At 43.3% G+C, this 26,179-nt stretch overlaps 1 protein-coding gene across 21 annotated transcripts in view; it reads right to left on the bottom strand.

The window, feature by feature from the left end:
* EPB41L2 (erythrocyte membrane protein band 4.1 like 2) overlaps positions 1 to 26,179 on the bottom strand; it is a 193,161-nt gene that overhangs the window by 104,049 nt on the left and 62,933 nt on the right. For 19 of the 21 annotated variants that reach the window (XM_077289360.1, XM_077289368.1, XM_077289363.1 and 16 more), the window contains exons 2-4: positions 24,754 to 24,811; positions 6,318 to 6,805; positions 3,641 to 3,841 (exon numbers count right to left, since the gene is read on the bottom strand). In XM_077289360.1, coding sequence (XP_077145475.1) covers positions 3,641 to 3,841; positions 6,318 to 6,791 — 675 coding nt within the window. In that variant the 5' untranslated portion in view covers positions 6,792 to 6,805; positions 24,754 to 24,811. Of the gene's footprint in view, positions 1 to 3,640; positions 3,842 to 6,317; positions 6,806 to 19,594; positions 19,734 to 24,753; positions 24,812 to 26,179 lie in introns of those variants that run through there. The other 2 variants (XM_077289361.1, XM_077289362.1) reach the window with 2 other exon arrangements.

Raw genomic sequence — 26,179 nt, 5'->3', positions numbered from 1 at the left:
TGCAGGTATCACAGGTAGAGTCCATTACCGGCGATGTGTGACACGGAAAGACACTACGCAGCACATTCTCCTCCAATGCTAATTTCCCATAACAGGGAGGACGGCATAATGCCAAGCTTGGGTGGCACCCACCATCACAGGCTGCACAGAATCCTCTCCTGCTCCTTACAGTGCGTTACTGGTCATCTGAGTAGTTAGTCAGCTGAAGGAATATCCCCAAAAGTAGATTTTAAAGGCATACCCCAACTTAGGCTTTCCTGTGGATATGCTATAAATGTCTGCTCGAGGACATGCTCATCTCTGGGACCCACAGCTAGGATAGCGTGGGGCCACAAATAAAGAGTGGCTCTTTCCACTCACTTCTAGAACAGTTCGAAAAGCCATGGCTTGTGGAAAGATGGCTATGCATGGGAGCTAAACACTCATTCGGCTGCAAGGACATGCATTTCCAAAAATGAAAAAGCCGTGGTTGTTGGATTCTTTGGGCAGCACTTATCTCCTCGGGAAGAAAGGGTCAGGCATGGTGAAATGCTGACATCGCCCTGAGTACACCGGACTGTACAGGGTATTCCTGATGGACACCCTGTGAGCAGTGGGTATATCATGGCTTTCTCAGGAGCCATTTTACTCACACTGACCTATGAACACTGACCAATAAACTAAAAAAATCTGGAGAGCAAACTGACAGCATCTGCCAGCTCAGACCAACACATCCGCTAAATGTGCGAGTAAAGAGACTGCGTGGCATGTGTGGTGTCCACAAAGCATGGCAGGCATCGCATGATTGCTGCACTACATCACCATCGCTCCTCCCTGTCATAAGTGGTGAATAGAATATGCAATGTAATATTTCTGGCTGCTCCAAACCAGCAACCTAAATGACCCTTATTCTTTTCCCCCACAGACACCACATCAGCTAATTATTTTTCCCTTAAATTGCCTTTTTGAATATTACAAGGGAAAAAAAAAAGGACATTTGAGTCCTACGTCGGGCAGTGAGTGAAGGGAACATGACACACGACACTGCTATCCTAATAGAAGTGACAATCTGCCTGCAGGTCAAGGAGAAAAATAATAAACACGTCTAAAAAAAATGTCACTTTAAAGCCCATAAAAATTCATGCCTGTGATAGCTGAAATTCTTACCCTCAATGGACCATAGAACAATATCAACTACTGGAGGAGGAGGGCGGAAAAAATATGGTACATATAATGGTTATTTCTAATACCTAGCCTCCATGTATCCACCAAGTGGCAGCCTGTGGCAACGTCATCGTCACGGTGTGACAAACAGGTTAATAAAGTGAGGAGTCAAAGATGCGAATAGGTGGGATGTGGTTCTCAGGACTCCCGTCCAGCGGTCACAGCCAATGGACCAGGCCCTGGGTTGCGATTTACACCCATTTATCACTAGCCTTTCAGTCAGGTGCAGGACGCTGCTGTATAGGTGTCACTTCTACTGAAGCTCAGAAAACAGGAGGTGAACACTTCCAGAACCATTAATTTTAATGCAGTACTTAAAGGGCTATTCTCATCTTCAAGATCCTATCCCAATATGTAGTAGTTGTAATATCAGTAATATTAGCAAATACCTCCAATTAGAAATGTATTCTAGTTCTTCTGATTCTCTGCATCTTCCTCAGGTGCACAACATTGCAGTAGCTTAGGTAGCCATGGTTACGACCACTCATATAAATGACAAGTTAGGTAGTTGCTAGTGGTTGTAACCATGGATACAAAGCTACTGCAACACCTGCAAATGAGGAGAAACACAACGAATCAGAAGAACTATACTACATATCCAATTGGAGGTATTTGCTACTATTATTACACCTCTTGGAGATAGGAATACCCCTTTAAGCATTATATGCAAAAAAAGAGTGCGGAGCATCAGAAGCTCAGACAGCACTAAAACTAGAATCAGAATTACTCTATTAATAAGGGGAGCACTCCTCCCGTCCTCCTCACAAGTGATTGATGGCTACTTTGAATGCTAGAGGGGCCAGAGACGGTGTGGGGAGGTGGGGGGATCCCTCCCCTAACAACCTAATTGATAAATGTAGATTTTCTGAACTCTGCTGCCTGAAGAGCCTGCATGTTACTGCCCCTTTGCCCAAATTCATGCTCCCAGCTCATTCTGTCCCTGTCTTGATCATTCTCCCTTTGCTCCAGAATACAAGTCCTTGAGAATAAAACCATAACCTTCAATTACAGACAGAGCTTAAAAGCAATGCCAGAAATCTGACGCTACAAATGTGACACTGGCAATTCCCCACAAGGCACAGAATTGGAAGAAAATCCTTTGCATATTATTTAAAAGCGGAGCTGAAAAGAAAAAGGCCTGTCACCTATACGCCCGACCCTAGTAATGTAATATTACCCCTCCGCTGTACAAATTGATTAAAGAGAGGGGGATGGGCTGCACTGCCAGATGCAGCCCTGAGAATTGTGGGCCACTGTGCCTGAGAAAATACGGATCCTTTACACGCTGCAAATCCGGCTACAAAATGTGTCTGCCATTTCCCAAACCGTAGGAGACCCCCCACAGCATGTAGAACTGCAGCCGCCATCTTACTGTCATCCCTTCATCACTTATATCTATGGATCGTGCTGTTCTCTCCGCACTCCCTCCCGATGATTGACAGATACATCAAAGAGTACAGCAAACTCGGAAACATCAGCCTCAGAACAAATACATTTCTAAATAGATTTTGTGCCATGTAGCAAGTAGCCGGCCATCCAGGCTACCTTCCCACATTCAGCTTTTGATATTGCAGATTTTCTGCACCTATTAAATACACAAGGTTACTTGAGTTTTTTCGCTACTTTTTTTTTTTTTCTGCATTTACCGCATTTTATATGCTGTCTTTTTGTCTCTCATTGACATGGCACATTTTTTTAAATAAAGCTGCTTTATTTTTGATACATCCTGGTATGTATTGTGGACAAAACTATTGATAAAGGCATGTGTGGACGCCATGCGTTTTTGATATGTTGCACTAAAATAGCATGTGTGTTCTTTTACCTGCGGATTTACTATGGAAACACTTTGCACGTAAAGCTCAGTGTATCCACAAGAGAAATTAACATATTGCAAATTTGAAACATGCACCGCAGGTCAGTTTATGCCAAGGGAAAAAAATAAAATAAGTACAGTGGGCAAAAAAAATAAGTACAGTGGGCAAAAAAAATAAGTACAGTGGACATGGGATTCCTACACATCCCATTAACTTTGCTAGAACTATAAAGACGCTGCGTTTCTGATGCAGCTAAAATACGCAAAGTCAAAAATTCATCGTGGGCACACAGCCTGAAAGGGGTTTGCATGCAAACTATATACATCAAGTAACCACAGGACAGGTAACATGTCTGATCAGTGTTCCCACCATTCACTAGAAAGATGGTCTCAGTAAATCCTTAATGCAGTTTTGTCTTCTGCGCGTGAATCCGAACCTTGATTTCAGCGAGAAGTATGTGACAATATGGGGTAAACTAGCTCGGCAACATGTTGTGCCCAACTTAGTATTGGAAGGTCCTTTTAACCACAATGTGGCCGATAACATGCAGCACATCTACATGCAGCCTGCTCTCACCGAGGCCATGAGCGATACAATATGGCACAGATTATCTCAGGACCCACCTCTATGTCACAGCTGTATTCCGTTTTATCCAACAACATCACTTTGCATGGCACAGTTTTCACTTTTTTAGGGGCTTTTGATGGAATGTCCTTCTTGATCTCAGCTGGAAGCTTCTGCTTTATTTCTTTTTCATCTTCACACTTGTCTTCTTTTTCATCGACTTCTTTTGTTTCTACCTCTTTGTTCTCATCAATAGAAACCTTTAAGTAAAAGAAATAAAAACAAATTAAGATGGTGGTGATAAAAACAGAACCAAGAGCATGGAAGTTAATGATGAACATTCAATCTTAGGGTAAGCTCCAAAAACCATGTGCAAAACTGCTAAATGCTTGAAAGAGTGATCTTCTGCATCTCTTTGTAAAAGCGACTTGCTGTTCATGGTCAGGGATTTTTTTTTAAAGGGAACCTGTCACCCCCCCCCAGTCGTTTCAAACTAAAAGAGCCACCTTGTGCAGCAGTAATGCTGCATTCTGACAAGGTGGCTCTTTTAGTTCTGGGAGCTGTAACTACCGAAATAATCAGTTTTATTATTTGTCCAAAATACCTGCTCCTCAGTCAAGGAGGCCGGCGTTTCCCCCCTGCTTCAGACAGCACACTGCTGTCACTCACATCTTCTTGGCGCCGGGCGCCTCCTCCTCACCGCTGTTTTGAAAATAGCCGGCGCCTGCGCTCTTTTCCCCTGCCTGGTGCAGGCGCAGTGAGCGCTGCCCGTCTGTCCTCATATGCAGTCTAGCTGACTGCGCCTGTGCGGCCGCCCTGCCTGTGATTCCCAGCCCCGCAGTGACTTATGATTTATTCACATTGCGTGGCTGGGATTCACAGGCAGGGCGGCCGCACCTGGCAGGGGATAAGAGCGCAGGCGCCGGCTACTTTTGAAAACAGCGGTGAGGAGGAGGCGCCCGGCGCCAAGAAGATGTGAGTGACAGCAGTGTGCTGTCTGAAGCAGGGGGGAAACGCCGGCATCCTTGACTGAAGACCAGGTATTTCTGACAAATTACAAAACGGATTATTTCTCTAGTTACAGCACCCAGAACTAAAAGAGCCACCTTGTCAGAATGCAGCATTACTGCTGCACAAGATGGCTCTTTTAGTTTGAAACGACTGGGGGGGTGACAGGTTCCCTTTAAAAAAGTGAGCTGACCATCTTCAAGTGTTCCTCACTCTGAAAATGCTCTGTATGTTACAGTAGAAGTCAAGAAGACGAAAGGCCGCAAGTTATCCAGTCGCCCTTTTTGACTGTTTACCATTGTTTAACTTTGAGAAACCTCTAGCGGATAAAGCATTGTTCCATGGAATTAAAAGAACCTATGGAAAATGCAGAAAAACGCTTAAAAAGACGCTTATTACAAGGTATGTCAACAGTCTGATCCTCTGGCGATTCTGAATGGACCAGGATACTTTCTTGACCGATGCCCGATTTGCAGCCCCCCAAGCGGTCCCTAAAGTATTTGATACATTTGTGTTTGCACAGAAAATCTCTGATGGCACCAAATTCACTACAGAGAACAAAAAAAAAAAATCTCACTCTATTTACCTGTATGCATTTTTCAATCTTCTCCTAGGATTGACCTGATCTTCATCAGACCTGGTTACACTTTTCTTAGATACTTCTTCTGAACTATGAAACTTCCTGTCTAATGTACATATCCATCTTAGAGGCAATCAGCAGAACCCACCCTCATAAGTCTATATGGGCATTCAGGTTCAAAAACATTGAATAAAATTATACCTCAATATCTGTGATCCCATGTCTTATTCCAGAGAAAGAATTTTTAAAATGCTAATGAGCTGTTAAGATATATGGGCGGTGCATAGATTTCCTTAAAAATCTGCCTCCAGAGCTTATTTTAAATTAAAGGAGGTGTTACCATTGTGACCTATGTAATGACTGACAGTCTGCTCTCCTGATCTACATATCTCATACTGGTAAACATCACTTAACATATAAAATAAGCTTTAGGGGCAGATTCTCATGCAGCTCTATGTCTACGGCCCATAGAGCTTAACAGCTCATTTACATACTAAGAAAAGCATGGACTTCTCTAGAAAAAGACATCAGATCGCAGATATCAAGATATTATTTTATACAACTTTTTATCTGCATGCACATGTAGATGGCTTAAGAGGATTGAGCCTACCAACAGCTTCCCTTTAAGTAGTCTTTGTAAACTCCGACTGATTGTTTTGCCAAGCATCTTTGTGCAGAAAGAACAAACGCATTTTAAAAAAAAGGTATTCCGGCTACAATTATCAACAGGATAGGAGACAGTTTCTAGATCGGTGGGGGCCCACAAAAGAGGTCCTCATTGATCGTTAGAGAGGGGCAGTTTTCTCCCTTTCTGAATGGAGTGACAGTGCATATGCTCAATTCACTCTATAGGAGCGCAAGAGAAAGCACATTACAGCGCTCTCCTTTCTCTGGCAGGCCTATTGAAAAGTTAGGGATAACTCTTCTTGGGTGTCAGCTAATAAAACATAACCAATGCAACAATTGAATTCCCATCTGTTTCCTGGAAAAGCAGCATAAGAAAATATTTTGGAAACAAGACAAAACATATTCTTTTACTTGGGCTCATTTCATGTAGGCCTTTATACTTTCTGTTACAAACAGAATGGATTATTCGACATGAGGACATAGAATTATGTACCCACAGAACAAGCCAGAGAATGGCATACCTGTATGTCCGTATGGTCAGCATCAGCTTTCTTCTCAGGACTCTCAGCCTCAGTCTCCACAGGCTGGCCTTCTGCAGGAATCTCATCTTTATTATTTACTTCGCCATCTTTTTCCTGGTTTCCCTCAGGTGAACCATCAATTGTGTCAGTGGTCTCCTCTTTAGGCTCTGGTTGGCTGAGAGATCTTTGTTTCTTGAGCCATGGAGGCAGGAACCGGGAAATCCCTTTGCTTTCATGTGCCTCCTTTTTCGGTTTGCCAGGACTTTTCTGTCCAGGACTGGTTGGGGAAGATGGTGATTCAACAGCGTTCACTTGCTCTGGTTCTCCAGGGTTTGGACTTCCAGGGTTTTCAGTAACTTCGGTGTTTTCAGCTTTCTGATGATCCGGCTCATTTGAAGTCTCCGTCTGCTCATTCTGTATCTCAGACTGTTCGGAACCATTTACTTCAATACCTGTATCTGATTCGGTTGTCATGGTCTCCGTTTTGGCTGAAACGAGATTGAAGATGGTTGCTTAATCTCAAGAGACAAACATGAATGCTATTGAAATATTGTGAGTTCACAATCTGAGAACATTTGGAAGCACCATATTCTTGAAATCCCCCTATACAGCACATTGTCAGAACCCCCTGGAGGATCTTCCCAATGTTTACCAAGTCGGCTGAAGGCCACTGCGTTCTCTAGTGTTGTGCCCTAGTTTACACAAAATCTCCAGGTGCGAACTGCCGTTTTTCTCTCACATCACTCAACTGCCTCTCATTTACTAGCGCTACTTTTCCTCCTTCTAAGGATCTTCCACTATTCACCGCTATTGAAACATCTAAAGCTGTAGCACACTTGTGAGCTTGAGCTAACAGTAATCATCTATTTAAGAGACGGAAGGTGGTTCTCTAAACAGAGCGCGGTCTCCAGATATAAGTACCAAGTACGTATGCAAAAATGGAATGGAGGAAGGAAGGATATACAGGAGATGAAGAATAAGAAGGAAGCTGGGAGTCACACAGTGACGCAAACACCCTCTATCCCTGATCACTACTATATATGACATAACCTAAAGTGTTATTTAAAGAACTTCAGTCTCTTGCGAGTTAAAGCATATGTCTATGAAAATGATGTCCTCAATTTCTGTGAGGACTGCCCACTCTTGCGATAGGCATGAAAAGCTCACATCATCATGTGACCACTGGCTGGATTCACTTTTGGCACACTTCTCACTTCATAAAAACACTCATTAAATGCTACACCCTGGGAGAGCGCACACACACATCAGAAAGCATCAGGCAGAAGTCCTTGGTACACTTCCTAGACCAGAGCTTGGGTTATTCAGGGTCACCTCTGTAGCCAACTCAAGCAAGAATATCATTTTACCATCAGGATACAACTGCTTGCACTGCTATAACCACAAAAACCATCAGCAAGGTTAGTGGGGGACTGCAATGTTACACACGGACAACATACGGATGGCATCTATGTGCTGCATGTGCTTTTCCAGACCCGCAGACTTGTATTCACCCTTGTCATCCGTGCTGTCAGAAGAAAACCGATACAACACGGACATGTGAATAAGGCCACAAGGGAATTTTTCAGCCTGAGTAGATAAGTCTACAGTTGCTCTGTTACGACAGACTGCCAAATCATGACATTGTGCAATGTGCACACTACAAGGATTCCCCTGCAGTCCCCACTCGTGGGCGAAAACATGATCAGACGTATGCAATTTGCGCAGTTGTGGCCACATGCCAATAAGTCTCCAATTAGCACATCTCAATTCTCTTCTATTAAGAGAAGCTGGATGAAACTTGTCAGCATGTGACCGCAATTATGCAAACCGCATACTCTCCGTGCGAGTGGGTGATCACGATACTGCATATACGGCATACATGTAGTCACATGGTCAGCTACACGGTGATCACATCACTGCATATACGGCATACATGCGGTCACATGGTCAGCTACACGGTGATCACTACACCACATATATGGCATACATGCGATCACATGGTCAGCTACACGGTGATCACGACACCACATATGGCATACATGCGGTCACATGGTGAGCTACACAGTGATCACGACACTACATATGGCATACATGCGATCACATGGTCAGCTACACGGTGATCACGACACCACATATGGCATACATGCGGTCACATGATGAGCTACACAGTGATCACGACACTACATATGGCATACATGCGGTCACATAGTGAGCTACACGGTGATCATGACACTACATATACGGCATACATGCAGTCACATGGTGAACTACACGGTGATCACGACACTATATATATGGCATACATGCGATCATGGTGAGCTACACGGTGATCACTACACCACATATACAGCATACATGCGATCACATGGTCAGCTACACGGTGATCACTACACCACATATACGGCATACATGCGATCACATGGTCAGCTACACGGTGATCACTACACCACATATACGGCATACATGCGATCACATGGTCAGCTACACGGTGATCACGACACCACATATGGCATACATGCGGTCACATGGTGAGCTACACGGTGATCACGACACTATATATATGGCATACATGCGGTCACATGGTGAGCTACATGGTGATCACGACACTACATATACGGCATACATGCGATCATGGTGAGCTACACGGTGATCACGACACTATATATATGGCATACATGCGATCACATGGTCAGCTACACAGTGATCACTACACCACATATACGGCATACATGTAGTCACATGGTCAGCCACACGGTGATCACATCACTGCATATACGGCATACATGCGTTCACATGGTCAGCTACACGGTGATCACGACACTGCATATATGGCATACATGCGATCACATGGTCAGCTACACGGTGATCACGACACTGCATATATGGCATACATGCGATCACATGGTCAGCTACATGCACAGGGAATACAGGGGACCGCTCACTGTCATGATTCGGCAGTCTGCAGGCACACTGCCACTGCAAATTTTTCATATTAGATTGTAATACCCCTTTAATAACAGGAGTGACCACACCGTATACATCACCCGCAGTACAGGAATGAGAACAAACCGGGGCAGAGTACTAGGTGCATTAGGGTTCACACTTCGATATGGGCGTCCGTTAGATGGACTATGTTACACCGCGGCATAACGCGGTGTAACATAGTCTGTTAACGCCGCCATTAATTCCTATGTCGGACGCATCGCTAGCGCACGCCCATTGCTAGCGATGTGCCGTCATTGAGTGACGGACCCAGGGACGCGGGCTGCAGCGTTTCCAGGTCCGTCACTGCTAGCGCAGATAGAGCATCTGCAAGCTCTATCTGCGCTAGCGCGATGACACATCGGCACTTGCGTTAACAGCAGCCCGTTAACGCATGTGTTGAACGGGCTGCTGTTAACGCAATGTGAACCTTAAAGGGACACTAGTCTCCAAAACAGAAACTTCATCAATACAATGTACTGGATGCAGTAAATCTGCAGTGTTCAATGAACACATTCGGATTTACCTGCATTCAATAGGACTCAGTGAAAATACTGCATCCAAAACGCTGCCATCTCTTGACAGTGGCACGTAGCCTTACACAATTGCTCCCGGTACAGAGTGCTGCCTCTATAATCTAATAATCCTTTAGCCCACTAGGCAAATGATGTGACATTTAATGCTTATAGTACCATTCATATAGACAGGAAATGGTCCGACTTTGCATGTAGGTAGCAGAATGGATCCCAGACCTTCATATACTATGTTAAAAGCCTGAAAATCTAAAAGAGCAGGGCCCTCTCCCCTCTGTACGAGACAGTCATCATTAGTATGTTCATGGTAATTTATTAGTATCCTATATATAACCCCTCATGTACAGCACAATGGGATTAACGTTGCTCTAAAAATACAATAATAAATAGACAGGATATCGTTATAGATGCAATTCTACGTGGCGCTAATAGAATTAGCAGCATGCAGTGAACCCACACATGATGGCTCAGTGTTTAGCTCTGGGGTTCTGAGTTCAAGTCCCACCAGGGACAACATCAGCACTGCTTCCATGTGGGTATCCTCTGGGTGCTCTGGGGTCCCACATGCCAAAGACAAACTGATAGAAAACTTAGACTGAGTGCAATAAAACTCTAATAAAGGGTGTAAACAAATCCTTACTTCCGCTCCTCTACAACTGTGGCATGCGGACAACACAAAAAAGCTAGTCTGCTTACACAGGAGAAATTATTTAATTATGCTTCTAATTTCAGTTCCTCAAAACCTCCCAAACTATTCTCTAGCAAAGCAGAAGTTACACAGTAAGCAGGCACTTGGCAATTCAGGAGGATTTTAGATTTTCACTTGACAGTGACATTCTCTAGTCACTACTGTTCCTCCATAGCTGATCCATCACCTTTAATAACTCTTCGCCCAGATTGAGAGGTAAAACTTCACAACAGATAAGCAAACCATAAAAGAACTGTAATAAAAGTTAAATAAAGAAATGGGTACCAAAACACACGTTTAATGCACAGCTACTGGTAGAAGTTTTAAGTCTGCATATTAGAACGTAGACTATTGTGGGGGTAGATTATCAATTGTCTAATTGTTTTTCGGTTTTGTTTTGCTTTTTTTTTTTTTGTTATTGTTGCCTCCCCATTGCAGAGATATTAGCAGTAAAAAGTATTTGGCATCTAATAAGTTAATTGCAGTCAAGTCCGTGTGGGCGTTATCAGCGTGTTTTCACTTGGAGCATGTACTTTTTCTCCCTGTATGACACTGACCAATCATAAGAAGGCAGCAACACAGAAAAAGAAAAAAGTCCTCTCCATAGTTTATAAGTGAGTACAATGAATAAACCTGCCTCTTATACCTCTCTAAGTTCCCAACTAGGTTTTGGCCTCTAAAATAGCATTCAAAAATGCTTAAGATTTCCTAGGAGACTACATAACAAAAGGGAGATTTAAGAATTGTGTATGTTGAATGAAGAAAAAAAACACTGTCTTTAGTGGCATGTAGCATATTTATGATGTGTATTAGACATTTAACTATTTTACTTACTTACACAACACTTCATTTTCCACAGGGCTTTAGAGACATTGTCACCTAAAAAGTATTTTTGTTTAAACAACTCCTGGTTTGGGCAGACAATGGCTAAAAACCCGAAATATATAATAAATCCTAATAAGTTAAGTTATTGCAAATATTCAATTCTCATTTCCAAATTCATAGCATGAAAATCAAAAATTTCAACAGTCCACAGGCAAAAAGTCAGGAAATCATCAATTATGCTACACAACCACCCAAAGGAACGTGCTCAATCCCGTAACGAAACCCATGAAGAAGCTGCTGCGGAATTCTGTGGGAATCCGGAAATGTGGTCTCACAGGCCATGCCTAAGTAGGTAAAGGCTTGGGAAGAGTGAAATAGCCAAAATTCCCAGAACCAAAGGTTATGTGTGGTTTCCCCTTACTATTCTGCTTGCCCTCACAATGTTGAGTCTAGGAATAAGAATTGTACAGCTGCATGAAGCCGAGAGCAGAAATATACAGTCTATAAATAGGCTTTACAGAAAACGTACGAGTGGTCAAGCATCGCTGCAATGGATGTGGGCATGGACTAATAAGCCACGAAAGCTGAAGGACCCCTTATATAAGTGCCTGCAAGCCAAGAAAGCTGCCATATTCTTATGTGTATTAGTAACTAATAGACCTTACCTTCTTTAAGTTCTTAAAGCATATTGGACAATAAAAAGATAAAAGCATGGTATGTGCCTTACAGTTTTGTCACATTTCAGAGCAGCGTCCCCCAATAATTTCAAACCAAGGATTTATTTTTATTTTTTTTTACCATTTTTTTCAAATAGCAGCAAAAGGCTTTGAAATGCGATAAAACCGCACAGTGCCTGCACAATAAACCATACAACCGCTTAGTGACACATTCACAGCATCACTGCAGCCCAATGAAAAAGAGCAACCCCCTACATGCGTTTTCTTGTGTGGCTGGGTTTTGATGACAAGTTTTCTAGACTGCTCTCCTCCACTCCAGTAAACGCTCGCCCTTTGTGGAGTTTTTCATTTCCTGAATCATTCTGGAGCGTTTTTCCAAGTGTTTTTTGCAGCATTTTCATTGGGCAATGCCTAGCTTTTAGCATTTTCCACTAGGAGACAATTTTTTCTTCTTCGGCTTCAGGTTTTGAAAAGTGGTGGGAGTAAATACTAAAAAGGATGAGCTTTTGTAAGCAAAAAAAAAAAAAAAAAGGAGTCTTACAGGCATTTTTTTAGGTTTTTTTTTTTTTTTTTTTTTTTTTTAAAGGAATCGGTCACCAGGTTTGGACTATACGAGTTACGGCCACCCCCTTTCAGAGCTTGTCTACAGCTTTCTATCATGCTGTAGATAAGCCCCCGATCCGACCTGTGAGAGAAGAAAAATAACTTTTATTACTCTTCCGGGGGGCGGTCCGGTCCTATCAGTGTCACAGGTCCTGGTCCGGCGCCTCCCATCTTCTTGCAATGCCACCCTCCTGCTTGCTTCATGGCTCCCCAGCACCGGTGTGCTTATCTGCCCTGTTGAGAGCACAGCAAAGTATTGTAGTTTGCAGGCACTGGGCCTCTCTGACCTTTACCTGCACACTGCAGTACTTTGCTCTGCTCTCAACAGGGCAGATAAGTACACCTGCGCAGGAGCGCGATGCCGGGGAGCATGTGAAGCAGGAGGGCGGCATCACAAGAAGATGGGAGGTGCCGGACCCGGACTTTCAACACCCATCAGACCGAATCGCCCTGCAGGTGAACATAATAAAAGTTGTTTGTCTTCTCTTGCAAATATACAGCATTATGGAATACTGTAGATAAGCCATGAAAGGCGGTGGCCGTAAAGCATATCGGCCAAACCTGGTGACAGGTTAAGGACGCTTTGGATAGGACCCACTCCAAAACCTCTATGTGCAATAACCATGTTACAAGCAACCTGGCACCAATTACACCACGTTCAACATTGTATCTACACCGCCCTCACAGTCACCATGTTTCCAATCATCAAGACAAAAGAGCCACAAGGAAGCCAGGCCAGATTTATTTTTCTTTAATTACTACACATGCAGCATGTGCCCTTTTATATGAGCCGCATGTATTACAAGAAGTACAACTGCTTATATTATTCCTTCACACTACACGGTGCAAGCACTGTACAAAGTTCATTCTCTGACAGCTCGCATATGAGTGAAGTAAGCAATTGCTTGCATTTAAGACAATTTAGCACGAAATGTGTGGAAGCAATTTTCCAGGAAACATCACTTCCTCAATTACAAGGATCCGATACTACTTCACTTCTTATCAGAAAACGGCTTCCTGCTGTGTTGGCGCACATTCATAAAAGAACTCAATCTCTGAGTTCATCAGTATCTAAGTAGTGCCACAAAATATAGTATAAGGACAAGCGCTCTAGTAAGACTGCTAAACTGACAACTATCGAATGCGCGAGTCCATGTTATTTAATGCACAGCACACATGCAGCATGGATGTGTGTATAGAAGGGGAGAACTGTCCGTCTAGGGGAGCTGGGCAGGGAGAAGCCACTGGGAACTTGCCCTGGGCTAGTCATCCTACTCAGGTCTTCCCTGATGGCTTTTAAATATTTGTGAGAAGTGAAATCCTTTCAGAGTACCACACATGACTGCAATAACCGTTAGTTGTCAGGTTCCCCATAAAACAAAACCAGCCGTAGAATAGAAGGATTCTGTGGGACGCTGGGAATGTGGTCAGATTTTCCGAGTATTTCACAGTTGGCACTTGCAAAGTGTGAAATCCATGGCGACATTCAGAGTAGAGATTTATATTCTGCAGATTTCATATGTTACCACTTCTGTATTACCAGGCACACGAAGCCGCAGTAACTTGCCCCACAGAAACGCACTTCCAGATCTAGTTTTCTATGCATTTTTAGTAAAAACAAAAATAAATCAGAATGTAGACCTCAGTTGAATACAAGCCTGACTGATTCTCTGGGTGTTTTTTGGTGTGCTATACACAGGACCACCAATATAGCCTTCTTTAGACAGTTAAGCATATGAAGGGGGGTTCTCTTCACCCTGAAACCCCGCTTCTAAACAGGAATCTGACTTGTGTGTGGAGCTGTAGGATGCATTGTGTCGTTCGGGAGTCCTTGTTACCGCTCAGTCCATGGGACCAGATACAGCTGCACATAAAAGGAGACCTTGTCTCCCGGTACTTTCCTGCACACAACCTCCGATCCTCACAAGATCTCCTTCTCTACTCCCCTCTTATCTCCTCTTCCCACAATTGCATACAAGATTTCTCTCGCGTATCACCCCTACTCTGGAACTCTCTACCACAACACATCAGACTCTCACCTACCATCGAAACCTTCAAAAAGAACCTGAAGCCTACAACCTGCAGTAACCACCAATCGACCAAACCACTGCACGACCAGCTCTACCCTCACCTACTGTATTCTCACCCATCCCTTGTTGATTGTGAGCCCTTCGCGGGCAGGGTCCTCTCTCCTCCTGTACCAGCTGTGACTTGTATTGTTTAAGATTATTGTACCTGTTTTTATTATGTATTCCCCTCCTCACATGTAAAGCGCCATGGAATAAATGGTGTAATAATAATAAATAATAATAATTATAATTATCTAATAAAAGAGAAAGAACTCGGCAATCAGTTACCACTTGCGAATTAGGAGTTTATTGTTACAGAATCCAAGGATATAACAAGTGATGATTCGATGATCACATGTGACCTTCCTCCATATCAGAGAGAGAAACATCAGTATTCAATGCACATTTCTATAGAATGCATTTGAGGCAATGGGGCCATGAGCAAGGACACACTGTGTGCTGGAAAAGCGTTGGTGGCGTCTCATGTTTTGAAGGACATCGGATGAATGAATAAAGAAATTTTTAATCTGGAGCACTGGATACCTTTCTCCAAATGGATGTATATTGTAGGTCCCACATTTATAATGATTTCCAATAAAAATTATATTGTGGTATTGTGTTACCCAGAAAAATAAAATCAATGTAAATACTTATATGCCCCAAAAAAGAGAAAAAGTATTCTAGGAGTGTACGTTTATTAGCCAACCAGAAAAATTAGATTTTCATCAGGCAGGCTCCCAAATTACTTAGACAAGAACACAACATTTTAGAGATGTTACAATAGGACATTTGTGAATGGGGCGGATACGGTGATGCCTCCTAAAGATAAACCAGCTATAACATTAAGGTGATTTTACAAATGGAGGTGGTGGGGTGATGGCTTAGGCGTTTAGTGATCTGGAGTCAGTCTAGTGGAGGTGTGAACTGTGAGGGAGACATAATCCAGGTGATAGGATACCGCCAGCATGAAGTAGTATGGTAGTAAGCATATATTTCATCTAACCGCACCAAGATGAATCAGTTAACCGTAACCTTAAGGCTGATTGAGTGGAGTCATTAACCAGTTTCACATTAGATTTTAACAAAAAAGTTAGGAATAAGAGCCATAATGTCTCTTCCATTCTGTTCTGTCATCTGCCAAACAATTTGCTGGGTGTCTGTCCAGCTATTTGACCAAAGCTGTGATTTGTAAAGACAAATTAGCTACAGCGCTAACAGGAAGTCTGACGAAGTCAGGGACACACCCCCCTGACTCGTCATTGGCTGCTGTTAACAGCCGCCAGCTCACACTTTTCCTGATTGGCTGCTTTGTACAAACAAGTCTTTTACACGTTTACCAGAAACTTAGTGGCTTTCTATTACACCAAGGCCTAGAGTTTACAGTTCCGAACACTGGAACGGAGAAGATGAAGATGCGCAAATATAGTGCGGAAACTCAGCATCATAATGCAGGAGCCTGGAAAGTTGCTGTGATATATTTACCAGATAAGCATGAAGATTTTTCAGGGTGCCCATTCACAGCCAGTAGTGAAACCCTGCACATGGTTTTACCAACAACTGCCATTGCTTTACAATGTAAAGTTTCAGCAGGGTCAAATATACTGTAGAGGCTTTTAAAACCACCAGTCACAAGTCATATGTGATCAGGAGAGGGCGCCACACTGTGTAATATGTTGGGAGGTACTAGTGAACAGAACAACCCATATAGAAAATGCAGCACACGCCGATCTTTAACCCCTTCATGACCTTGGAATGTTCTCCTTTTGCGTTTGCGATTTTTGCTCGCTTCTTCTCAGAGCCATAAAAAAAATTATTTCACAGTCAATATGGCCATGTGAGGGTTTGTTTCTTACGGGGCGAGTAGTGCTTTTGAACATCATTGATTTTTACCAAATAGTGTGCTGGAAAAGTGCAATTCCACAATTTGTTTTTTCTTATTACCATGTTTACTAAAGGCTAAAAACTGACCAGCCATTAGGATTCTCCAGGTCGGTGCAAGTTTACATATACTGTAAGATAGCTCTTACTTCAAGTGTTGGGGGACACTCGCTTGGCAACGGGATTAAAGCACACAGGAAAGTTCTCTCACAAAAAACAATCTATTTCGGTTTATGTAAATATCATAAACTGCACCATAGGCCATGTTACACATCACAGAGCCAACACATAGTCCATAGCGCATCATATTAAACGGCTTTAACTCGCAGTCACTAAACACGCTGGACCTCTTTGTCCAGTTATCGTGGGTGACTGCATGCCGAACAGTTCATGAATGTTCATGGAGCACAAGAGGCACCAACAAACGACATTGAGTTGCAATCTCTAAAAATGCTTGACCTTACTCCGTCCACTTATCATGGGTGACCGCACAGTTCATTTACTGACCCTCGTCAGTGCACACGGTTCCCCAACTCTGGGATACCTGCCTGGAGCTCCTGCTCCACACGCCGACTCCTTGTCAGTCCTCATTCCCAGGGAAGCTGTCTAACTGGGATCACGGTCCCGGACAATGCCTTGCTCACCAGGCCACCCGACAGTTTCAGATCCACAGAAGGACAGTAGCTTCCCCAACACAGTGGCAGTCACAGGCTCGGCAGAACCATGGCCTCACCCCGTGCTCTTCAGAACTCCAGTCCTACTCCCAGGACCGTCCAACACAGAGGCCATCCAGGTCCACGGCCTCTCCGTGTGCTATTCAGGACGTCCGTCCTACTCCCAAGACCGCCCAATGCACAGACCTTCAGGTACGTGGCCTCTCCATGTGCTCTTCAGGAATCCAGTCCTACTCCCAGGACATTCCAACAGACAGGCTATCCAGGACCTCGCACACTGACCATGTGACCAGACCTCAGTCACATTATATCACCATAGCCACCCCCACAAGTTGGAGGTGTGTGTGGTTAGCCAGACCCACCCAGCTCTCTGACTAACCCTGTAAGCCTCCCTTTACAACTACACAAACACTTGTGGGACTACAGGTCCCAGAACAACATTACTGGCTTACAACGCAGAGAATCTCCTCTGCGACACATACCGGCCATTCACTATGACGCCAGTCACCATCTCATAATCACAGTTACGCCTGCGACTGCCATGCACTCCCATGGTCTCAATAAGCCTCAGTGCGTATGCTGAGAACATAAAGCGCCCCCTACCTGTAACAGGGGTCACTGCATCACAATACCAAAAATGGTTCTTTTTCATTTAAGTGGCGAAAAAAATTTCCAAAGTTTGAATCGAACTGAATATAATATAGTGAATCTGAAAAACTATACTACATTTCTAATTTGCGAATATTATCACAACTACTACATATAGGAATATGATCTTGGAGATGGGAATACCCCTTTAAGCTGCAAGTCTCAAATCACTATGTGACTGCAGACTTGTGACTCTTCATATTGCACACTATGAAGATTCTCAGGTGCCGGTAGCGTGCTTTAATGGAGCTTGCAAGTATACTAGTTGAGTACTTCTGGCCACATTCTGACCAGGTCCATACACTTGTATTGAGCGAGGCTTGACCCATCTAGTCAGCACTTGACCAAATCTATTCAAATCACATACTTGCCGTCGCATGCTGTATAGCGGATTGAAAACAAAATAATAACATTCAGGCGAACAAATGCAGAAAATTAGAGTAAAACTAGCTTCTTTTGACATGTTAACGGGTACTGCAACATAGTAATATGTTAATAATTGGAGGTAGTAGACTCTCACTCCTGAGCTGGGTAATATATCTTCAGTGCTTTTTTAGGCTGCAAACTCAAAATAGCAGGGCTTGTGTGAGCAGGTCAGGTGACCCTGATGACATCATCACGGATCCTTCTGCACTTCTATGCTGCAGCCTATTTGTGATTGGTCAGTATCAATAGGAGGCAGAAGTATACACTCCCCAGTTAAAAATATCTAATTACACCCACTTGGACTTAAAGGGGTTGTCCACTACCACATAGTTACGGTAGGGGAGTATAAGCTTTATTATTTTATGGGGGGCAAGTGAGGAGTATGAGAAGAAGTTGTACAAGTAGTGGACAACTTCTTTAACCAAAGTCAACTCCATGCCAATTTTTTTTTTTTTTGCTGATATTTCCACGATGAATAGGCAAAATTAAACAAAACATTACATCCAGTTCAACGTGAGAAATTTGGTGAAAGGTCCTCTTTAAATGAAGCTGAAAACTACATTGCAAAACCACAGCAATTTACTACCGCCTGCATCAGCCACTTGAGCCAAGAATATGCAGAATATGTGATTACCCTGAAGCCCAATTTGCAAAAATAGTACCAATATCACCCAACAGAAAAAGTGCTGGCTAGGCTTTGCACACAGCATACTTCAGGCCTACAGCAGAGATGCACGTCTGTGTACCAGAAAACCTAGAAAGTTGTAAGCTGTCACATTACCACTAGTGTGCAGAAGAAGATCAGGCGTGTCCTTTTAATTCTGCATATTTATTATTTTAGGGTGATGAAAAGAATGGATTGAGAAAGGTTCATGGTAAGGCATAAACTTGGTAACGGGCACTACATTCTCACCAGTAAGATACACCATTCATGATGGGTAAAAAAGAGGCTTCTTTAACTTGTTCATGAAGTAATTGGGCAGTAAACCATCTTTCAATTTACCAAAAAACTTCAGAAAAATAATTTAAAAGTGGTTAAAAGCTTAAACATAAAGGAAACAATTGTGTGCACCACAACAGAGACTACAGACCACACTAGCTGTACAGTAAATCATCACTGATGCAGCCATCAGACGCACTACATGTCCTCAGGGATGAAATCTACAGAATGATCCAATGTAACAGACACTACTAGTAGTAATAAACTGGATAAACAATGCAGTCCATTATATAGCATCAATGGGAAGAGGAGAGGAAGAAGGACAGATTATTACCTACTGCATACGTGTTTTCGGTCTGGATTGTCCCCTTTACTGCTATCTGCAGGCTGGAGCTGACGGACTGCTGGGCAGTGGACTAGCCAAAGATAAGCCGCTAGAAGCTGAATGGGAAACGCAATGAGCTAGGCAGACCCCACCCAAGCACTGACATTGCTGGAGACAGAGGAGGAGGAAAAGAACATTCATACAAGTTCACTATTCCCCCAAAACAGCGCAGCACTATGACATTAGTCCATTTAATCACTTTCATGAAGCTAATGGCACGGTCTGCTTCCTCTGATGGATGGAGGACTCTATGCTATGGAATAACACACAACACATATGTGGAGTGACTTCAGCAAACATTCCTCAATGAGGCTGACCTCAGAGCAGAAAAATTATTAACTCCTCAGGGACTCTAATCATTTCGGCCTTTAAAGCTACTGACCAATCACAGCCATACTTTCTACAAACATTGTCTTCTTGGCTCACAGCGGAGAGCCGAGAAGACGATCGAACTTCACTATCTAGAGGAAGTAAAAGTTTCTAAAAACATTGTACATTTCCTTACAGTCATAGATACCAAATATGTGTAAGATAGTCACTGGAGGCCATTACAGTAGATATGGCCTGGCTACAGTGCAAACCTCTTAAAGGGAATCCATTACACTGGATACTGATAGAGGGCCATCTCGGGCATACCCAGGGCCATCTCGGGCATACTCAGGGCCATCTCGGGCATACCCAGGGCCATCTCGGGCATACCCAGGGCCATCTCGGGCATACCCAGGGCCATCTCGGGCATACCCAGGGCCATCTCGGGCATACCCAGGGCCATCTCGGGCATACCCAGGGCCATCTCGGGCATACCCAGGGCCATCTCGGGCATACCCAGGGCCACCTCAGGCATATTCAGGGCCATCTCAGGCATACTAATGCATAGCAGCAGAGTTATAAAATATTCTTTGCCATATGCAAATGACTCCCCAATTGCCCAGAAGGTATTTCTTCTGCAGAGACGTGTTCTGCAATCTGGGCCACCACCAGCCAATCCATTCAGACTTGCTAGAAATCTCTGAGGGTAAGGGTAAGTTCACACTTGGCGTTTTTTTTTTTTCAGAGTTTCTTTTTCTTGCATGCTAGATTTGTCTCTTGTGCATGCTGATAAAGTTGTGCCACTTACCACAATGGCTGCTTAATGTACCGAAGGGGCAATTTATTCAGTTTCACAGAAACTGTACAGGCATTACTGACTGAACAGGAAGCCATTACTTTAAACCGAAAAAATTGTAGAAGAAGGTTATGATAAAACTTTTTTGGATAGTGTTATGAATTTGGTGACTAAAACCCCCGGAGTTGAATTAATCTCAGATAAAATAACCAATGAAAACTAATATGACCTTATAAATATCCCCATTATCCTACACTATAACCCTCAAAATCACCTCCTGAGAAATATTGTCAAGAAACACTGGAATCTATTGAGGGATGACAAAACTGTGGGAGAAGAACTCTTACCAGATCAACCTCAGGTCACCTTTACAAATATTGGGAGTTTGGTGGCCCCTACAGTACAAAAAACAACGTCGGCGACTGGTCTTATAACCCCATATATCAATATCAAGGGCTTTTTTTCATGCAAATAAAAATGGGAAAGGCACTTACTTTTTTTTGTTACACCAAACGGGCTATATATTGTATGAAGTGCCCGTGCCAGAAAAATATGTGGGACGGACTAAAAGATCACTCTCAAAGAGAATATGGGAACATATTGGTAATATCTCTGAAAAATGTGATGGACACCCTTTATCCAACATTTTATTGAGAGACACGGGGGCATCTTTTCGGGTACACAAACAGTGAAATGAGATTGGAGAGGTTGGGTTTTCATTAAAAAGAAGTCCTGTAAAGAAATCCAATGGATCTTTGGCCTCAATACCTTAAGACTAAATAGCCTAAACAATGATGTAGGACTGTTTGGATATCAGTACAGAAACCACTGGGATGCCATACTATTTTTTCCCTACAGGTGGGGAACTACCATATATACTCGAGTATACGCTGAGATTTTCAGCCCATTTTTTGAGGCTAAAAGTGCCCCTCTCGGCTTATACTCAAGTCATTGTCCCAGGGGAGTCGACGGGGGAGGGGGAGCGGCGGCGGCTGTTGCATCACACTCACCTGCTCCCGGCGCGGTCTCTGCTTCTCCAATGGTCTCCGGCACCCGCAGCACTTCCTGTGTTCAGCGGTCACGTGGTACCACACATTAAAGTAATGAATATGGACGCGACTCCACTCCCAGAGGCATGGAACGCATATTCATTAAATTAATGAGAGGTACCATGTGACCGCTGAACACAGGAACAAGCTGCCGGCGCCAGAGAAAAGCGGAGCAGCAGGGACCGTGCCAGGATGGTGTGAGTATGATGGGGGAGGGTGAGCCAAGCGATATTCACTTGTCCCCGTTCCACAGCGGGGCTCTGTCTTTCGCGTCCTCTGGCTGTGACGTTCAGGTCAGAGGGCGCGATGATGTTTTTAGTGCACGCCCACTGCCTGAACAGTCACTGTTGAGACCCGGAAAACACAGCGGCGCGCGGCGGTGGAACGGGGACAGGTGAATATCGCAAGAGCTGGGAGCCTGAGCCAGCCGCGACACCGGCACCTGACCCCCATAGCGTGCCGGTGTCCCCGCCTGCTCAGGACCCCGACACCTAGCCCCCAGCGACGAGACTTGAGTATGTCATTTTTATTTTTTTATTTTATTTTTATTTATTTTTTTTTTTTAATTGCAGCAGCAGCATACGGGGCATATTATTCTATGGAGCATCTTATGGGGCCATCAACCTTTGTGCAGCATTATATGGGGCATAATATTCTATGGAGCATCTTATGGGGCCATCAACCTTTGTGCAGCATTATTTGGGGCATATTATTCTATGGAGCATCTTATGGGGCCATCAACCTTTGTGCAGCATTATTTGGGGCATAATATTCTATGGAGCATCTTATGGGGCCATCAACCTTTGTGCAGCATTATTTGGGGCATAATATTCTATGGAGCATCTTATGGGGCCATCAACCTTTGTGCAGCATTATATGGGGCATAATATTCTATGGAGCATCTTATGGGGCCATCAACCTTTGTGCAGCATTATTTGGGGCATAATATTCTATGGAGCATCTTATGGGGCCATCAACCTTTGTGCAGCATTATTTGGGGCATAATATTCTATGGAGCAACTTATGGGGCCATCAACCTTTGTGCAGCATTACTTGGGCATAATATTCTATGGAGCATCTTATGGGGCCATCAACCTTTGTGCACCATTGTATGTGGCAAAATATTCTATGGAGCATCTTATGGGGCCATCCACCGTTTGTGCAGCATTATATGGCGCATAATATTCTATGGAGCATCTTATGGGGCCATCATTAACCTTCTATGCAGCATTATATGGGGCGTATTTAATATAGAGCATCTTATGGGGCCCATCATGAACTTTATGGAGCATTATAGGGGGTTCCTGATTCAATATGGATATTCAAAAACACTTAACCTACTGATGTCTCAATCAATTTTACTTTTATTGGTATTTTTTTTTAAAATTAGGGGTCTCGGCTTATACTCGGGTCGGCTTATACTCGAGTATATACGGTATATAGAACTTATTAAGCTCATATAAAATTCATGTTACTTGAAAAACGGAATTATGTACAAGAAGAATGAAAATAGAACTGGAATAAATGTTACACTACCAAATAACTCCTTTACATAAAGAAAAACTCTAGTAAAAAATCCTTACTTAATTCCTTATCTAATAATTCATATCATCCAACAATACCTCCCTTCATAAGCATGTAAATGCGGAGATACCTCCTAACAGGAATTAGGAGTTTATCTGATCTGGCTTATATCTGTCATTTGGGCATCCATTTATTACCACCTCAAATAAACGGCCAACTATACACTTTGAATAAACACCTCTTCCATTTAAAGTGCTCTTATCTGTGGGAGAAGCTTAATGCAACTGTCAGTCACTCAATCCAGGCTGCAACATCCCTGATGAAGAAAGCCGCAGCTTTTGAAATACAATGGGTATTGCTTCCTTACGAGTCCGACTGTGTCAGGACTTTAGTGACGTTACGCTCCACGATCTGTTAGCGGAGCATTACCACTCGGGTCAGCCGGGAGTGATCCCTCAGCACACACCACCGGCAGGGGCTGCACTGTGTTCGTCTTACAGCCAGACAGCGAGTACTCCCCTCCTGGACCAGCTCGATGCCCTGTAATTCCTCGGTAGCCAACAACAGGATCTGAGCACCAAGGCATCCAGGATCGGAGATAACGGACTTCGTGCATCTCCCACACAGCAGCAGGTGTAGTGCATCACGGCACGTTCTCTCACCGCTCCCAAAGACAGCGAGCTTCACGCATCTTCTCACTTAGCAGGTAAAAACCTTACTTTCCCAACATCATCTTGTCACACATATTTTCTTATGTAATGCGTGGATGACACCTGTTATCCCAATCTACAGAGCAATTACTTATGCGACTATCTAGTACATCTGAACCCCGGTCTCACCTTATACTATATGTGCCCAACCTAATCTGCCCGAAGCACCGTTTGGACTTTTAACCTTTTTATACACTTTTCAAGTAACAGGTGGTAGTTGATCCGCAAACCAGGCAGCTGGGTAGTTTTTTCATAGTGTCTAGTGCTAGTGTCTCATTAACCCTTTTTTATCCTGATCGGATCTGCAGGCCACTACACAAATGGCAAAGCTGTCCAGTTCAGCAACGTAACTAACATCCGGCAGCACCACATCAGTGGGTGTGTTGGACCTGCATCAATCACATTTTTAGGACATCCATAGGATGGGTTATCAATATAAAAGTAGTGGAGCAACCCTTTAAAAATAATTTATCATGCAAGTGCAGCTTACAGGTAATAAGAAAAATAATAAAGGGATTGCTCCAACAAGACAACGCCTCCTATAATGAAGTGGGGGCCCAAGCTCTGACAGTTATTTTTTTTGTATAAGAGAAGTATTTAGGGAAAAAAAAACACGTCAAGAAAGCAGAACTCTGTAGATAGACTCATTTCACAAATGCTTCATTATACAGCAAACATTAAGAAACTGTGGGATTTCTATATAAAACATGTGATAATCACCTTAATAATCCAGCTTGTAGTCAAGTGTATTGTATTTTCATACGTTCCTCCACTTTGGCTGTGGAAAAAAAAAGTGAAATTACACTAAAATCATATTAAGAGAAAAAGCATCTGGATACAAAGATCATATGCACAGTGGTAGACCATACAAACTGACAGAGCAGGCAGATGAGACCCGATCAGCATGGCACATAAAATATCACTAGCTTCTGGGGCAGCTCGGTATGCTGTAACATCTGCACAAAAACTAGGTGGACGGTACGACAGGAAATAGGCTTCCATGGTTAGGCCAAGGCACAAAAGCCCAAGATCCCAATCTATTATGCCAAATGCTGCCTTGAGTAACGTAAAGCACCATCATTACACTCAAGGATGAGGGAAACTCGGGTTCTCTGCCGAGCATGAATAGGCTACCTACCGGAATGTAGAGTTCCTCTAGAAGATCAGGAGGAGAACTGATAACGGATATGGGGCAAAAGCTTGTGTTATGGAAATTATTTCCAGCAACGGGAAGTGTTAAACGGGAAGTCAGCAGAATAAAAATAAGTTATTCTGCAAGAGATACTAATTATATATATATATATATATATATATATATATATATATATATATATATATATATATATATATATATATATATATATATACATAGCGACTGGTCATGTGATTGATGGATGGTATGTATCGCAGAGGTGGGGGGCCCTGTGATGGAAGCCTGGGTATGTTTTGCTCAAGCAGATCTACTGCTGAGGGATTTGTTTATGTTGGGAGGCTTCCAGGTGATTGGAGAGATGGGTGGGTTCAGTCACCTACTAACCCACCCAAAGAGGCGTGTCTGAACACGTAAGATGTTTTGTGTGTAAGGACCTGTGGTGATGTCACACTCACCTGACTGGCCATGTGACAGGTACCTGGGTGTGGTTACACCTATGTAAAAGAGGTGTGTGTAGCACATGGGGTGAGTGTTTGGAAGTCTGTCAGGGTGGACACACTTCCAGGTGTCCTGGCTGGACACTGCAGAATGGCCTGTGTGTTGAAAAAATCAAAACCAATTGGTGTAGGGACCAATCAAAACAAGTTTAGCACATGTAATCCCCTTTGAAACTTAGCTTTTAATACTCTAGGTAAAAACTTAGACCCAAAACAAACCTTGGTTCAATAACCATATAAATATATAAAATACCACCAATAGGTGACCTGTTGAGGTGCTACAATATAGCCCCTACTGCTAACCCCTGCCTTGCTGTGGAGGTTGGCACCCTAAGAATCGATTTTTTGGCGCCCCCACTCAACGTAGGCTGTCCCTATCTTCCCTATAATCTCCCTATCAATGTAGGTGGGAAAACAATATAGTAGAGAGCAGTGGTGAAAAAGAGTAAACACAATATATAAAATCCCCAACAGATCTCACTGATAATACTACAGC

The sequence above is a fragment of the Ranitomeya variabilis genome, chromosome 2 (genome assembly GCF_051348905.1).
Source record: "Ranitomeya variabilis isolate aRanVar5 chromosome 2, aRanVar5.hap1, whole genome shotgun sequence".
Taxonomy (NCBI): domain Eukaryota; kingdom Metazoa; phylum Chordata; class Amphibia; order Anura; family Dendrobatidae; genus Ranitomeya; species Ranitomeya variabilis.
Note: the sequence above shows the minus strand (reverse complement) of the source record. Positions and strands in the feature narration are given on the sequence as shown.